Consider the following 17133-nt stretch of genomic DNA (forward strand, 5'->3'; position numbering starts at 1 on the left):
TTGCTACTGCCAAACTGTACTATAAAAAAAAGTTGTGCCCTATTTACTCTTCAACATTCTGTGTTTATTTCATCATACCCTATCCACCACGTATATTATAAGTCATTATAATCCTTGTGAATCTAACATGCAAAAATGATTTTCCAATGTTGTTTTAATTTGCATGTCTAATTTTTAGTGAAGTTGAACCTATTTATACTGGGTTGATCTTCCATTTGTACTGCAAATAATTTTCCTAACATTTTAAATAAATTTCCTTGTATTCCTAGCCACTATTAAAGTCAAAAAGTTCATAACAATGACAACCCCAACAGTATCTAAGCCTTAGTGTATAAGCTTAATGTATACAGGAGTGAATTCACTAAGCATATACTATGTACCTGGGATTATACCAGGTTTTGGAACATTCATGAAGAAATGGCCCTGGGATAGACAAGTTGACAGACCTCTTCAATACGGGATGATCTGTGCTGTAATAGGTGTAAGTGCTGGGTACTTTAGGAATACCTAAGAAGGGAATCTAATCATGTTTGGCGGGAAGGCAGCACCGATGCTGAGACCTGACAGATGATAAGGAACTAGTAGTCAGGTAAAAGAAGGAGCTGAAGGCTAAGGAGTTCAGGATAGAAGAAATATCATACATAGTGTGGCTGGGAAACTAGAAATATTTAGGTATTGCTGAAACATAGAGTAAAAAGGGGGAAGTGGTAAGAGATGAGACTGGAAATCCTTTATCCTGAGGATAATGTAGAACAATTGAATGATTATAAACAGAAAAGTATCATGAACATATTTATACTGTAGAAGGAATACTCGGGCTGCAATGTATAGAAGGCATTAGAAAAGTACAAGATTATACCAGCCAACTGCCAAAAAATTTAAAAATTTTAAAATTAAAAAAAATAAAGAGCAAGACAAAAGCTAAGATGACCCAGTTAGCAGGATATTGCAGAAATTCAGAAGAAACATCAGTGACCTCACTAAGGTAGTGGTAATGACCATCTATTCACTCAACAAATATTTAGTGACCTACAACATGTCGGACATTAGAAACAAAATGGCAAACAAAAATAAGACCACCTCTGTCCTCATGGTCTTTATACTGTTGTTGGGAAGACAGACATTAATCAAAGAATTAGATATGCAAATAATTTAGTCAACAAGTATAATGGGTGATACATGGATCTAAGAGGCAATGAGCATTTATAAGAGGACAACGTGACCTAGTTTGGGGCAAGGAAGGATTCCCTGAAAAGTCATGTTTTGGACTGAGATCTGAAGAATGAGTAGAAGCTGCTAGGAAAGATAGACTACAAACAAGTTCAAGAGGCCTGTGGTAAAAGGAAGCACAGCATGTGTGGAGAGAGTGCTGAAAACGAAGGGGAAGTAAGATAGTAAGATGAGGCTTGAAAGGTAAGTAGACGCTAGGACATAAACAAATTTGAGAACTATTAGTTGATGGAATTGGGAGGACTTGGTGAAGGGAGTGGAAATGAGGTATAAAGAGAAGAGATAGATATGACTTCCAGATTTTGAGCTTCTACAACTGTAGGAAATAAATGAACCATTTTAAACCACAGGAGATAGAATCCAAAATACTTTGTAATTAACTGGATGGCAAATGATGAGGAAAAGTCAAGGGTGATAAATAAATTTCTGGCTTAGACTATGGGTAGACATATTATTCAACAACAGGAAATGTTGGAGACAGAGTGAGTATAGGAGTGTAGAAAAAAATGAATTCAGTTTTAGGTATATAATGGGTCGGGCTCTCTGTGGCCAGTAGGATAACACAGGTCTAGTATTCTGAAGGCAGATCTAACTGGGAAAAAGATGTGGGCACCATCAGCATATGCACAATGACTGGAGCCATAATACTGATTAGATATGAGTACGAGGGTACTTCAAAAAGTTTGTGGAAAGCAGAATCAAAAGATAATACAAATCTTTCCATGAACTTTTTGAAGTACCCTCATATGTGTGTTTATATAGACAACTATACTTCTATATTCCTACATTTACTGTGCTACAAAAAAAGCACTGTGCTAAATGCTTTAAATAAAGTAAATAATTTCATTTAAATCTTAAAACTGTAAAAACAAGTGGTTTTTAAATACCATTTCTTAAAAAGAGGAAACATGGGCACAGAAATATGAAGTGACTTGCCCAAGGTTACATGGCTAGTAAGTAACACAACTGGGATTTAAACCCTGATCTGACTTCAAAGTCTGTTATTAATCACTAAACTTTTTTTTTCCATGAAAAATATGTAGAGTGAGAATCAGAACTGTGAGGAATGCCAATATTTAAAGTACAGGCAAGAATACAAAAAAAGCTCAGCAGAAACTGGAAAAGTTTAGCCAGAAAAGGCAGAAAACCTGTGTGGTGATCATAAAACCCAAGTTAAAAGAAATGTTTCAAGAGAGGAAACATTACTTTATTTTTTTTAAAGTTGTAAGCAAACACACTTTAAGTTGGAGAGTTTTTCATAGTGATTTTCAAATTCACTTTTAAAAATGCATCACAGATTTTTACTTGATAATTAGTCCTAAGAGGAACTAATTATCTATAGTAATTATATATTGTTATTCCATACTATATTCATGATATCAGTAATGGTTTCCAGGTCTCCAGTTTTTGTTTTCCATTTTAAAATGTATATGTATAAGTGTGTGTGAGAGAGATCAAGAGGCAGAGGGAGAGGGAGAAATTGTTTAGAATCTAGAAGGCATTTTTCTGGGGAAACCAAGTAAAACTTGACCTTAAGAAAAAAATTTAATTTAAATTTAAAAATAAAAATTAACCATTCAGGTTCCCTGGTTAGTCTATAAAATCCCATATCATTCATAAAGAGATAATACTACTGCTTTCCACCTAATTAGCAAATATTCACCCAGCTGAGGAGAAATTCCATTACTCTCAACCATAGAAACTCATTATCGTCGACTAAGAGGGGGAATTCTCTTCTGGTCTCTGCAGCAAGGCAATTCCTCCCTCTGAAATAAAACAATAGCTTCTGCGAGAGAGCTGCTACTGAGTGTTCTAAAGCAAAGACTGGAAAGGTAAATCAACTACCCTCCAACACTCTTTCATGATTTAGCATCTGTATGTTTATACTGGACACTTTAATCATCAAAGCAAATGGTACACATTAGTTAAAATGACACAGGGGAAGATGGTGACAGCATAATCTTTGAATCTACAATTCCCACATAAAAACAAATAGCAACTAGGATAAAAATCCACAGATAACATTTATGACAAAACTAAGTGTCAAAGTACTCTCACAATTTGCAAAATATGAGTAGATAAGGACAAGATCTGTATGTATGAAGGTAATTTGCAAGTCCTTAGAACAGGTGCTCCCTAGAACACATAAAGGAAAGGTCCCTGGAAAGCATATTCTCAAGAAAATTGTTGAGAATAGCAGAAACTGGGAGAGTTTTTACACACTCAAGGGTGATTGTGAGAAGCCAGAGGTAGGGTTGGCAGACACTGGAACAGGTTGGTCCCTATATGAACTTTCAAAATTAACAAGACATCTATGGCCACACACACTGAATGCACCTGATCGCGTCTGATCTCAGAAGCTAAGCAGGGTTGGGCCTGGCCAGTACTTGGATGGGAGATTGCCTGGGAAATACCAGGTGCTGTAGGCTTTAAAAAAAAAAAAAAAAAAGCCAATGCTCCCTTTCCAGGACAAAGCCCCACACTGAGGAGAAACTGTTTGACCTAGAATTCAAACTAAGGATGGCAGGGAAAATAGGAGCAAAGGAAAGAGAAGATCCAGATAAAAGTGAGCAAAGACACAGCTAGAGGTCAGAAAGTGGGAGGCCTTTTTTTAAAAAACAGCTTTATTGAGATATAATTTACAGATCATATTTTTAAACACTAACAAAAATAACAGAAAGAGCTCTAGAGTTGTGAAGCTAGAAAACTATTATGACCCATACTTCCCCATCTAAAGTTCAGAAAGATTAATCTAAAAATGAGCAATAGAAAAGATCAGTCAAATCTCATAGAAAGTAATTAGGAAGAAAAAAAAAAGCAGAATAATATCCCCACAAATAATGAAAGTGATCTAGAAAAGCATGCCCACAGAACAGATGAAAGTACAGTCAGCCCTCCATATCCATGGTTTCCATCCACATCTGTGGATTCAACCAACCACGGATCAAAAATATTGGGGGAAAAAAACAATAAAAAATAATACAAATTTTAAAAATATAGTATAACAGCTATTTACATAGCATTTACATTGTATTAGGTATTATGAATAACCTAGAGATGACCTGAAGTATACAGGAGGATGTGTGTAAGTTATATGCAAATACTACACTATACCATTTTACATAAGGGACTTGAGCATCCCTGGATTTGGTATCCATGAGCAGACATGGAAACAATCCCCTGTGGATGCTAAGGGATCCATGAATGAGCTAAAATAACTTTTTTTAATTTAAAAATTAAATTAAAATTTAATTTTAATTTAATAAAACTTTTAAAAATATATCTAAAATAAATTTATAAAATGATATATTAAAAAATAAAAATCAGATTAAGAAAAACCAAAAAATGAGGTGAAAAGACTCAAGAAAGAAGTAGAAATAAAGGATAAAAACTTTTCACAAATAGACTGGAAAGAATACGAGATTGAGTAAACACAACAGATGCCTTAAAAATAGGAAATTTTGAAAACTAAGATAAAGAGATGAAAAAGATTTGAGACAAAGCGACAAAGAGGAGTAGAAAAGAAAAATCAACATATGTATAACAGGAGTCCCTAAAGAAGAAAACCAAAGCAATTGTACAAACCAAATACTAAAAACTGTAATTCAAGAAAATTTCACTGAAATTTAATAAAATACATCTGAAACTACAAATTGAAAGTGCATATATCATGTACCCAGAAAAACTGACAAAGAACAGCACCAAAATATATTCTAGTAAAACTACTGACTTCTAAAGAAAATCACTTTATAAGGAGAAATTTTTTAAAGAAAAGCACTTATAATGGAAAAAAAATTAGAAAAGAGTTAAAAGAACAAAGAAAAAAGGAAAAAAATAAGACTGGCATCTGACTTTTTATAGTAATGCTTTATTCCAAAAACAATGGAATAACATATTTAAGATACTGAAGGAAAGAAAATGTGAGGGCCGGCCCATGGCTCACTTGGGAGAGTGTGGTACTGATAACACCAAGGCCACGAGTTTGGATCCCTATATAGGGATGGCCAGTTAGCTCACTTGGGAGAACGTGGTGCTGACAACACCAAGTCAAGGGTTAAGATCCCCTTATCGGTCATCTTTTAAATTTAAAAAAAAAGAAAGAAAGAAAGAAAAGAAAATGTGAACCAAGTATTTTATATACAACCAAAATAATTTTCAGGTATAAAGTCACAAAAAAGCTATTATCAACAGGCAATATTGTTTCCATAAGCTCTTCCTCAGGAATCTGCCAGATAACAAGTCACAGACAACAAAAATGACCAGAGAGACATTAAGATAAGGACTAAAGGTGTTGATTATAAATGACTGTTAGCATCATAAAAAGAACTAGACATTATATCACCTCCTGCTGGAAGTACACCACCTATGAAGTAGCTTTGCCCTAAACAAACAAACCTGAATTTTCAGGAAATACAGAAGACAGAGGAACATGTTAAATGACATCATGGGGAAGCAATTCTAGTCTAGATTTATGAAATCTTAGTTTCTAAAACAACCATAAAAAAAGCTACAAGAAAAAACAGAAAAGGAAGAAATTAATATATTAAGAGAGAATAAAAATCTCACAATGTTAAGAATCTCATTTGGATCCAGATTCAAGACAACAAATAATAAAAGAAAAAAAAACATAAGACAAATGAGAATTTGAACACTAATATTTGAAAATATTAATTACTGTTAATTTTTTAGATATAACAGTACTATGGGTTTTAAAAAATAATCTTTTTCTTTCAGAGATACACAGCCAAATATTAATGGATTTAATAATATGATATCTAAGGTTTGAATCATAATAATTCCAGAGGAGGAAGTAGGTGGGCATATAGATGAAATAAGATAATTACTGAAGCTGAAAGATGAATATACAGGGTTTCATTACACTGTTCTGTCAACTTCTGTACATGTTTGAAATGTTCTACTAAAGAGTTTTTTAAGAAAAGAAAAAGGATACATGGATGTAGTATTCTGATTCATTCATTTAATAAATACTTGTAATTCATTTTATTACTTTTATTTTTTGCAGCTGGCCAGTATGGGAATCTGAAATCTTGACCTCATGTTACCAGCATCATGCTCTCCCTAGTGAACTAAAAGTCCAGCCCTGATAATCTGTTTAATAACACAACCCAAAACTTAATATTACTCCCTCTTAGCCATGGAAATTCATTTTGTTTCAAGCTTTATATTTTCCAAATCATATTTTCAAAGTCTTAAAAAAACTTCTGATGAAAACTATTTAATTCTAAACTGACTTAACATATCAGGAGAGGCTGCTGCTACAACTTTTTCTCAATTAGACTCAATTCTGAGAATGACTATCAAATTTGGCCTACAAAGAACAATATGATTTCTGTTCAGTGATTCATCTCCATAATCTCAATTAGAGAAAGCATGAAAAAAGACTTACCTGTTTTATGTGCGGATTCATGGCCATTTCAGTTACATTTTTCTTGGTCTCACAGAAAATAATTGCCCTCCCTTCAGACCCACTGTAGACTTGAAGTACATCTCCAATAACTGCTGGCCTCTGAGACCAATGGCACTGGATGGCCAAATGCTTTGAGGGAAGAAAATATCAAATATCTGTTTCACCAAAATTATTGAAGAAAATTTCTCTTACACATTTTTTCTATCTGGTCAAGAACCGGCCCTCCTAGGAGAGGGACTCTCCCAACAACATACAAATGGCCATTAATAGGTGAAAAGATAAACAAATTGTAGTATATTCAAACAATAGAATACTATTCAGCAACTAAAGGAATCCAAATACTGATACATGAAACAACATGGATGAATCTCAAAAAATACGCCAAGTGAATGAAGCCTTACATAAAAAGAGTACATACAATAAGATATACTACATTTATATGAAGTTCTAGAACAGGCAAAACAAATCTATGGTGAGAAAAAAGAACAGTGGTTGTCTACATGGGGGGACTGATTGGGAAGGGGCATGAGGGAACTTTCTGGGATGATGGTAATATCCAGTATCTTGATAAGGGTTTGCTTTACACAGATGTATGAATCTGTCAAAATTAAGCAAATGTACACTTAAGATTTTGCATTTCGTTGTACATAAATCTTATCTTAAAAAATTGTATAAATTATATGGATGAGCCTCAAAAACATTATGCAAAGTGAAAGAAGCCAGACACAAAAAGTCACACATTGTATGATTACACTTATATGAAATATTCAGATATATCCATAGAGACAGAAAGTATATTGGTGGTTGCCAACGGTTAGGGAAAGGTGGGAATGTAGAGTAACTGCTTAATGGTTATGAGCTTTCCTTTAGGGTAATGAAAATGTTTTGGAACTAGATAGAAGTAATGGCTTTATACCATAAATATACCAGATGACGCTGAATTGTACACTTTAAAATGGTTTGTTGTTGTTTTGACAGCTGGCTCCTTTAGGGATCTGAACCCTTGATCTTGGTATTATAACACCGTGCTCTAACCAACTCAGCTAACCAGCCAGACCATAAAATGGTTAGTTTTAGTTATGCGAATTTTACCTCAAATAAAAAAAAAAACTGTAGGGCTGGCATGTGGCTCATTCAGGAGAGTGTGGTGCTGATAACACCAAGGCCACGGGTTCGGATCCCACATAGGGATGGCCGGTTCACTCACTGGCTGAGCGTGGTGCTGACAACACCAAGTCAAGGGTTAAGATCCCCTTACCAGTCATCTTGAAAAAAAAAAAAAAAAAAAAAAACCAACTGTAAATATTACACTATAAAGATATGCATGCTAACCAATTAAGTTAACCAGCCAGCCCATGAAACGGTTAGTTTTAGTTATGTGAATTTTACCTCAATAAAAAAAACTGTAAATATTGCACTCTAGTTAAAGATATGCATGCTAAAATTTAGGGACAAGTACGAGGTCTTCAAAAAGTTCACGGAAAAATGGAATTGAAAGATAATACAAACTCTTCCATGAACTTTTTGAAGATCCCACATACAATGATTTCTGCAATTTGAAATGAAAAAAAAATAATAATACTAAGATGGATATAGGGATGGACAGATGTAATAAAGAAAATATAGTAAAACATTAACAGGAGAATCTAGATGATGGATATATGGGTGTTTATTGTAAAGTTCTTTCAACGGGGCTAGCTGCATGTTTGCAAAGTTTCACAATAAAATGTTGGTACATTTTATATCTGTGCATTTTAATATATGTTATATCTCAGGGGCTAAACAGTTAGCTCAATTGGTTAGAGTACAGCCTTGTAACACCAAGGGTTTGGTTCCCCTTATGACCAGCCACCAAAAAAAAGAAAAAAACAAACATGTATCTCATAAAAATTGTTTTAAGATAAATGTTACATATATTAATTATAGAATACCTGAAAAGCAGAAAAAAGCACAAAGAAGAAAAGAAGAAAACTAAGAATCATCTCATCTCTGCCGCCTACAACAAACACTTGTTTCTTCCCCACCTCAAAAAAAACCCTGAAATCTCCTGAATCTCATCAAGCCCCACAATCTAACCAACAACTCATCAGAAAATCAAGACAGAGCAACACGTTAACACCACTGGGATGCAAAACAGCAAAATGGAGACTGGGAAACTCGTAAGACAAATGATGAATTTTTTCAACAAAAAATTGCAAGGGAAAAAAAAAAAGACAGAAGAACTTATAAATTATAAAAGATTTAAGACACATATCAACCAGTGGCAATACAGATCTTACTTGGATCCAGATTTAAACTATTTAAAAAAAAAAAAAGACAACTAGGGTAATGGGCGCACTAGATATTTAATAATATTAAATAATAATTGGGGTTTTTTTCTACTGTGATAATGACTGTGGTTTTTTGTTTTTGTTTTTTTAAAGAGCCCTTACTTACCATTTTAGAAATATATACAATTACATGAAGAGGAAATGATAACTGAGATTGCTTCATTGTTAAAGCCTGATAATGGGTATATCACGTTCCTTATACTATTCAATTTCTATATTTGAAAATGTCCTTAATAACTTTTTTCACATACATTTTACGTACTTATTATAAACTTTCAACCATTACAAAATATACAAAGCTTCCATTGACCATCCTGCACTGTAACAGTCCCCTTTCCCAGAAGTAATCATTATTTGATGTTTATTCTTCCAACCTATTTTTGTATATTTACATAAATACTTAAAGCATCATTTGTGTATTTTTTTAAATAGTGTGATTCTGTATATATCTCTCCGTAATTTGATTTTTATCACTCGCTCTAAGTCATAATTTTTAAACACTACACTGTATACTATAGATTATAATACTGTTCATTTAGGTGCCTATTTTTTCCTACATATATACATCTATTAAGTGGAAAAAGTGACATATATGGTACATACCAATCATAAATACTAAAAATAGGACCTAGATCTAATAACTATTCACCTACATCTGCTTTCAATTACTTTATGGCTTAATTTTTTAAATCTTTCAGGAATTTTTTGGCAAAATTTATGAAATGAGGATCTAACTTTTTTCATCTAAGCTTTAACAAATTATTCCAGCACTATTCTTTTCTAGTTGATATGAATCATCTTTTCTGTCACATTCTAAATTCTCTCTCTATGGCTGCTTGTACGTCTCCTGTTAGAACCTGCCTGTTTACATGCTTTTTGCCCCCTATTTATTCTATTCTGCTCTCAGTCTCAGACTATAGAAATACATAGGTATCTTATTGACTAAGGACAAAAAAGAGATTAGGCCTGAAATAAGTACCCAAAACTTACATTTAGTTTCAACAAATTTAAAAAATAAATACCAACTAAAAGCTAAAATCTATCATGCTGGAGAGCTACTTACTTCCACAGTAGTTGCAGCCTTTTGAGTCATTTTTCCAACAAGGTCAACCTGTTCATATCTGGATTTCATGTATTTTTTTGCAACTTTGTATACCCACTGTGGGCAAGTTGCGGAAAAAAGTAAAGTCTGAGGATTGTCTTCAGAATCTTAAATAAACAAAAAGAATTTAAATGTTTTCTTAATATCCCATGATGTAGCCAGCTCTTAAAAATCCTCCCAAGCTTAAAAAAAATGATGAAAAATCCAAAACTTGGGATGAAATTTTAACATACCAACTTCGTTGCAATTATTAAAACTTTCAACTTTCAAAACTGGAGGACAGTGTGAAGAAAACTGAACCCAGAAGGAAGGTGAGAATTTAAGAAGAAACAATAAACAAAGAAATCAGTAAAATGAGTCAGTAAATCTAACTACTAACTATAAAAAATATATGGAAGAAAGCACAGAAAGCTAAGAAAATGGTTAAAATATGCTATCATACTTTCTTTTTCAGGGAGAAAACAGATACCAAATAATTTTAGTTTTGTTAGAATACCAGGGGACAATGTAATAAAAATTATGAAATAAAAAATTCATTAAGCTTTTAAAATCAAATAATAATTGTTAATGTTTGTTTTTAATTAGGATATACCAGTTTTGTAGGATTCATGTATAATATCTTCAACTTGTTCAGCAAAACCTAAATCTAACATTTGATCCACTTCATCAAGCACAACATGGCGTAGTTTGGAAAGATCCAATCGGCCGCTCTGCAGATGGTCTTTGATACGACCAGGGGTCCCAACCAAGATGTCAATACCATTTCGAATATGATTAACTGTGCAAGGAGAGAAATGCCAATAATATGTAAAAATCAAAATTACACTTTCACGTTATTGCTTTAGATTTAGTAGCAAATACATCTTCACGCTACTATCAAACATATTTACTCACTTTGGCTTTGATATGAGGTCCCACCATAAAAACATGCCACGCTGAGTTTCCTAGTTATATCTTTGAAGTCTTTGGCTACTTGGTTTGCCAGTTCCCTTGTTGGAGCCAAAACAAGTACCTGAGCAAGAGGTTTAAAAAGCAAAAAGATACTTTTCTAAAGATTTATGTATATTCAGACTGAGAAGACTTTTTTTTTAAGGTGCATTTAAAACCAGGAATCTGAACATCAATGTCGTAAGTATTTAAAGACAGCTCAAATAGCAACAATAAAAACAAAAGCTTATATTTATTGTATCCTCCCTTACTTACTTCAGGTCTCTTCAAAAGTCACTTTCTCAGTGAGGTTCTTCTTTCACATCCCTGTGCCCCTCCTTATTTTTCCTCAGCACTTATAATATCTAAAATATAAGCTCCATGAAGGCAGGGATTTATGTCAGGTTGGGTTACTGCATTACTTGCACTTTAAACAGTGCCTGGCACAGAACAGAAACTCAAAAATTATCTGTTAAATGAATGAATGCGTATTCACTATACGTTAGGCACTACTGCTTAACATGAATTATCGAATTTGATTCTCACAAAAACCCTAGAAGGTGGCATTATTATCCCAATTTTATAGATGAGTAACCTGTGTCTCAGAGAAGTTAAAAGTCTTGCCCAAAATCATACAGCTAGAAGTGGTGGAGCTAGAACCTCTGGAACATCTTTCCAGCCCAAAAGCTTTTTTAAGGCAGTGCTGGGATTGTGTCCTATTTCTATTACTGCAGTCTTTCTTAATTTAACCAAAGAGACAGAACTCTCCAAAAAAGATTTGTCCTATAAGCCAACATGGCCAACCTAATTTGGGATAGCTAATCCAAGACCATTCTGATTTAATTATATTTATATATGTGAATTTTCTTTTATAGTATAATACTATTTAGGAGTCTTCCAAAGAACAAACCACATTTAGTCACATACCTGTTCAAATTATGATGGTGATTTTTTCTTCTTCACTTTTATGAACCTTAAAGTGCACACGGGTTCTAAAAAGGTCAAATTTTAAGCTAAAATTTTTTACTAGTCCCCTCTATTAGTTGATTTTATTATTTATAAATTAAGACAAATCTCCAGTACCCCAATAATACAGAATTAGCAATATCACTTCTATAATACTCTTCTTAAAAAGTCAACCAGTGAAATAAATTATATTGAATATTTGTACTCAATGACCAAATAAATGAATACCTCTTTAGAAAATTATTTAAAAACAAAGTTCAGGAGTAAAAAAAGAAAAAAGGGTCACTAAATATACTAACTGTAAATACTCCTAAAATAATATATGCTGGCTTCATAACATATAAAGTTATCAAAGATATCTATAGATCCATACACATTACATTTGTACGCAATAACTACATACTTCACTTTAGTTTTGCTTGAAGTTTCTTTATGTGAAAATCAACATATTTTTGCTTTGGGACCCAAATTTTTACTTTATGCCACAGGAATAACTTTTCTATCTTGGGGTATTTGAATTTAAGACTAATATACTCTTTGTTTCCCTTTCCATTAGAGTAATGTGTAAAGCTTTTACTCCCTATAACGGTTACCTTTGGTGAGCGGCTTTTTTTAATTGTTTCTTGATTTCTTTGGAGTCTTTCAATCAAGGGGATGGCAAAAGAGAATGTCTTTCCTGTTCCTGTCCGTGCTTGAGCAATTAAATCTTTTCCTTCATATACAGGACCAAAGGTCTTAACTTGAATAGGAAATAGATATGTTACCCCTCGACCTGTAAAATTAGATTTCATTAAAATATTTCTTTAAGACTTGCATTAGGAAAAAATACTCATTTGAAAATGCAATCTTAATTCTTCAATGTCTGCCTAAAGATACACAAGCTAGTGACATTTACACTTATTCCTACTACAAACAGGAATTATAAAAATTTGGACTGAACTATTGACAAATATATATAATTCCTAAGGTTGAAAACAGGTCAGAATACTGAAAAGTATGATGTAGAAATAACTTCAATTAAAGAAGAGCTATTTCTTCATGCTTTTCATATTCTCTTTTTGGTCAGAAAAGGCATAAGAGTTTCATAAAATCTTGTATTTTCGATTGCACATCCATTAATTCATAATTAAGGTAATTCATAGTACCTTTCAGAAGCTTTATAGTCTCTTCAGAAATAGGGAAATTAGAGAAGGCTCCTTCTTTCTGTTCACGTGTCAGGGTCTGCCAAAATAAAATAAGTTCTAAATAATATATTTGACTTTTCCTCATTTACCATTTTTACTTTTCCCAAATGAGCTAACAAATCAACTTCAGTTAGTACTTACAAATATTGTATAAGTTAACAAACAAAAAAATTAGCAGAAATTCTTTTAATCTCAAAGCATCCCTTTGTATAACAAGCTTACATAATATATTTTTCCCATAACATTCACCCATACAACTTCCTGTAGAAATAACATCTACTACATAAATCAAAATATAGTTCCATTTGTCTAAGACAACACAAAAGTTATATAATAATCAAAATCATACTTAACAGATATAGATAATATTATTATGAAGATTAACATAAGCCTATAAACTAGGCTAGAAGAAATTACACAATGAAGAGCTGGCCTATTAGCTCAGTTGGTTAGAGCACAGCCTTATAACAACCAAGGTCACAGGTTCAGATCCCCTTACCAGCCAGGTGCCAAAAAAAATAAATAAATAAAATTTTTTAAAATGAAGAAAGAAACAAAAGAAAGAAAAGAAAAGAAAAGAAAAAAATAAAGAAAAAAGAAAAATTACAAAATAAGGAAAGTACACTTTTCCAAAAATAATAGTTAAAATTTTGTTCTATGGCTTTAGAAAGCTTTCTTTTTTTTAGGTCACTAATACAGGAAAAACTTCTTATAAGCTTGAAGATTTCTGTAACCTCTATACAGTTTAGCATGACATGATAATTTAACACTTATTGAAAACTTTGTGTACTAGTCAATGTGTATAAAGAGCAAAGACAAAGTATCTACCCAGCAAACTTTATTATTTGTGTGTTTAAAGAAAGTAGTTACAGAACCATACACAACAGCATTTTACAAACTGGCAAAGAGATTAAAAATATATATATATATAAAATTCAAATTGTAAGCCATTTAAACAAACTTCAATGCTGTTATCTTTTTAAGAATAAAAGAAAAAAACTTATTAGAAAAATAATACATTTTCATTGTAGAAATTTTAGAAAACACAGATAAATAAAAATTAATTTAAAAAGTATCTGTTATCCACTCAGCTAAAGCCACATTTGAAGCACACTCCTCCAAACCTCATTCTTTGCATATAAAATTTTTTTTAAAAAAAAAGTCACACACACACACACACACACACACACACACACACACACACACACACACACACACACACACACACACACACACACACCGGGGGGGGGCAGGGGGAGAAGATATAACAACCACAATTACTTGCACACACACACACACAAAAATAAATAAATAAATAAAAATAAAAATAAAAATATCATACTAGGGGCCGGCCCATGGCTCACTCGGGAGAGTGCGGTGATGATAACACCAAGGCCATGGGTTCGGATCCTATATAGGGATGGCTGGTTGGCTCACTGGCTGAGCGTGGTGCTGACAACACCAAGCCAAGGGTTAAGATCCCCTTACCAGTCATCTTTTAAAAAAATAAATAAAAATAAATTTTAAAAAAAGATCATACTATACCACTGTACTTCAAAAAGTTCATGGAAAAACAATTTAAAGATAATATGTATCTTTCCATGAACTTTTTTTTTTGACAGGTAAGGGGATCACAACCCTCGGCAAGGTGTGGTCTGCACCACGGTCAGCCAGTGAGCACACCAGCCATCCCTATACAGGATCCGAACCCGTGGCCTCGGCTCTACCAGCGCCACCCTCACCCGAGTGAGTGATGGGGCTGGCCCTCCATGAACTTTTTGAAGTACTCCTGTATGTACTATTCTATAATCTGCTTTTTTCTTTTAACAAAATACACTGAATACCTTTCTAACATTCTTGTATACCCTTTTGGTATAGCTTCCAGACATTTAGGATATTTAAATTTTTTGCTATTATCAACAATATCACTGTGATAAGAGTACTTATTCATATAGCTCTGCACACCTCATGACTATCTCCTTAGAATAAACTCCTAGAAGAAGAATTGCTGAAATCTAATATGATCTAAACAAATAATAAACAATTAAGCCTATTGTAATACAGAGCATTATACCAGGGAAAAATCTCAACAGAGTGAGAAGCAACCCCACATTACACTACTAGCAATACAGATTTACAGGGCTCAACTAACATATGTGCTTCCTGACAAATAGCAAATTCACAAATAAAAAAACACCATATTGTAAGGTAAGGATTTGAAATCTTTTCCCAAAGATTACACATTAAAATAAGCTCAAATGTATTTAAGAGTCTCATACCCTACCGACTGAGCTAGCCAGGTGACCAAACTCAAATGTATTTAAATTATCAGCAACTATCACATTTCTTTTTTTTTTTTTTTTTTTTTTTAAGAGATGACTGGTGAGGGGATCTTAACCCTTGGCTTGGTGTTGTCAGCACCATGCTCACCCAAGTGAGCCAACTGGCCATCCATATATAGGATCCTGACCCGGGGCCTTGGTGTTCTCAGTACCGCACTCTCCCGAGTGAGCCACGGGCTGGCCCCAGCAACTATTACATTTAAAGATTATAAAGAATTATTAATTATCAAGAATTAAGGATATCAAAGTTGTTTCTTTCTTTCTTTTTTTTTAAAAAAGATGACTGGTAAGGAGATCTCAACCCTTGACTTGGTGTTGTCAGCACCATGCTCTTGCAAGTGAGCGAACTGGCCATCCCTATGTAGGATCCGAACCCGTGGCCTTGGTGTTGTCAGCACCACACTCTCCCAAGTGAGCCACGGGCCGGCCCCAAAGTTGTTTCTTTCTGAAGACCTGAATAATTTACTGTCAATTTATAACATCTAGATATGCTTATGAACTCTACTAGAAGAAAACCAAGAAACACTTTTTAACAAATTCTGCTCAAAAAAATAATCTACTCTAACAGTTATTGGCAAAAGCAGTCTGTCCAGGAATGCAGATTCTACACTAAACATGTTTACTACACCTCCCAAAAAATTAATAACCAGGAGACAGATTTCTTCAGATCATTTTTGTTTCATTCTTGTCTTAATAATGCAAACAGCTTTAACACTGAGTCACAGTAAGATCTAAAGATCATTTAAAGTTGCTATTGTTACAGAAGCAGAAAAATGCAAAATACAGAAAGTCAAGAGGCCTTCTGTACCTTGCTACAGGAAGTCAGAAGTCAATTCACAAATACTGGTAGGGACTGAAAGAACCATAAGAAACACACTGGCCAGTTAATAACACCAAGGTCCAGGGTGTGAATCCCTGTTACCGGCGAGCAGCCCAAAAAAAAAAAAAAAGACAGAAATACAAGTAGGTGACCATCAATAAGCAATTCAAAACAACTATTTAGGAACCCGAATGTACAAGAAAGGCTTAAATTTTACCATTCCTCCACCCCCACCCTAAGAAAAAGGAATAGGATGAAAAAAGCAAGGGCCAATGGAAAAGAGGCTCAGATTTCATCTGTACAGACTCTCTAGTCCAACTGAGAATATTGGACACTAAGCAGGATATATTACAGAATCAATTCTAAATAGCCTAAAAGAATAAAATCAGCCTATATTTCAAGGGTAATGTCAAATGCAAAATAAAAAGTATCCATACCTCCTCTAGTTTATCATCACTTGATTTATGAGAAGAACTATCTAAAGATGACACTCGCTTTGATTTTTTTTCATATTCATCAATATCTCCGTTTGGCAGATCTTTTCTTCGTGACTTATGAGATTTAGAGAGTTCATCTGAAAGTCTACTAAATCCTTCTTCAGTGTCTCCATTTAGCTTTTCTTTCATTTTAGCTTTTTTGGGCTTGGGAGCATCCAGGTCATCTGCAACACCGTTTTCTCTTGTTTCTGATTTCTCATCTGAGTCATACTGGTGCCTTGACTTCCTTCTATCACTCTGTGGACAAACAAAGAGGCAGTGACAAGAGGGTCACAAGGTCTCCTTTTAAGACTCCAGAAAAATTAGA

General features: G+C 33.6%; 1 protein-coding gene and 1 pseudogene across 1 annotated transcript in view; one reads left to right on the forward strand and one right to left on the reverse strand.

The window, feature by feature from the left end:
- Positions 1-17133, reverse strand: part of DDX50 (DExD-box helicase 50) — a 31217-nt gene that overhangs the window by 10599 nt on the left and 3485 nt on the right. Inside the window, exons 2-8 of the mRNA XM_063101702.1 lie at positions 16767-17063; positions 13129-13204; positions 12577-12755; positions 10985-11102; positions 10683-10868; positions 10052-10197; positions 6638-6787 (exon numbers count right to left, since the gene is read on the reverse strand). Coding sequence (XP_062957772.1) covers positions 6638-6787; positions 10052-10197; positions 10683-10868; positions 10985-11102; positions 12577-12755; positions 13129-13204; positions 16767-17063 — 1152 coding nt within the window. The remainder of the gene's footprint in view (positions 1-6637; positions 6788-10051; positions 10198-10682; positions 10869-10984; positions 11103-12576; positions 12756-13128; positions 13205-16766; positions 17064-17133) is intronic.
- On the forward strand, positions 3541-3659 carry LOC134382895 (5S ribosomal RNA; annotated as a pseudogene).

The sequence above is a fragment of the Cynocephalus volans genome, chromosome 7, assembly GCF_027409185.1.
Source record: "Cynocephalus volans isolate mCynVol1 chromosome 7, mCynVol1.pri, whole genome shotgun sequence".
NCBI lineage: Eukaryota > Metazoa > Chordata > Mammalia > Dermoptera > Cynocephalidae > Cynocephalus > Cynocephalus volans.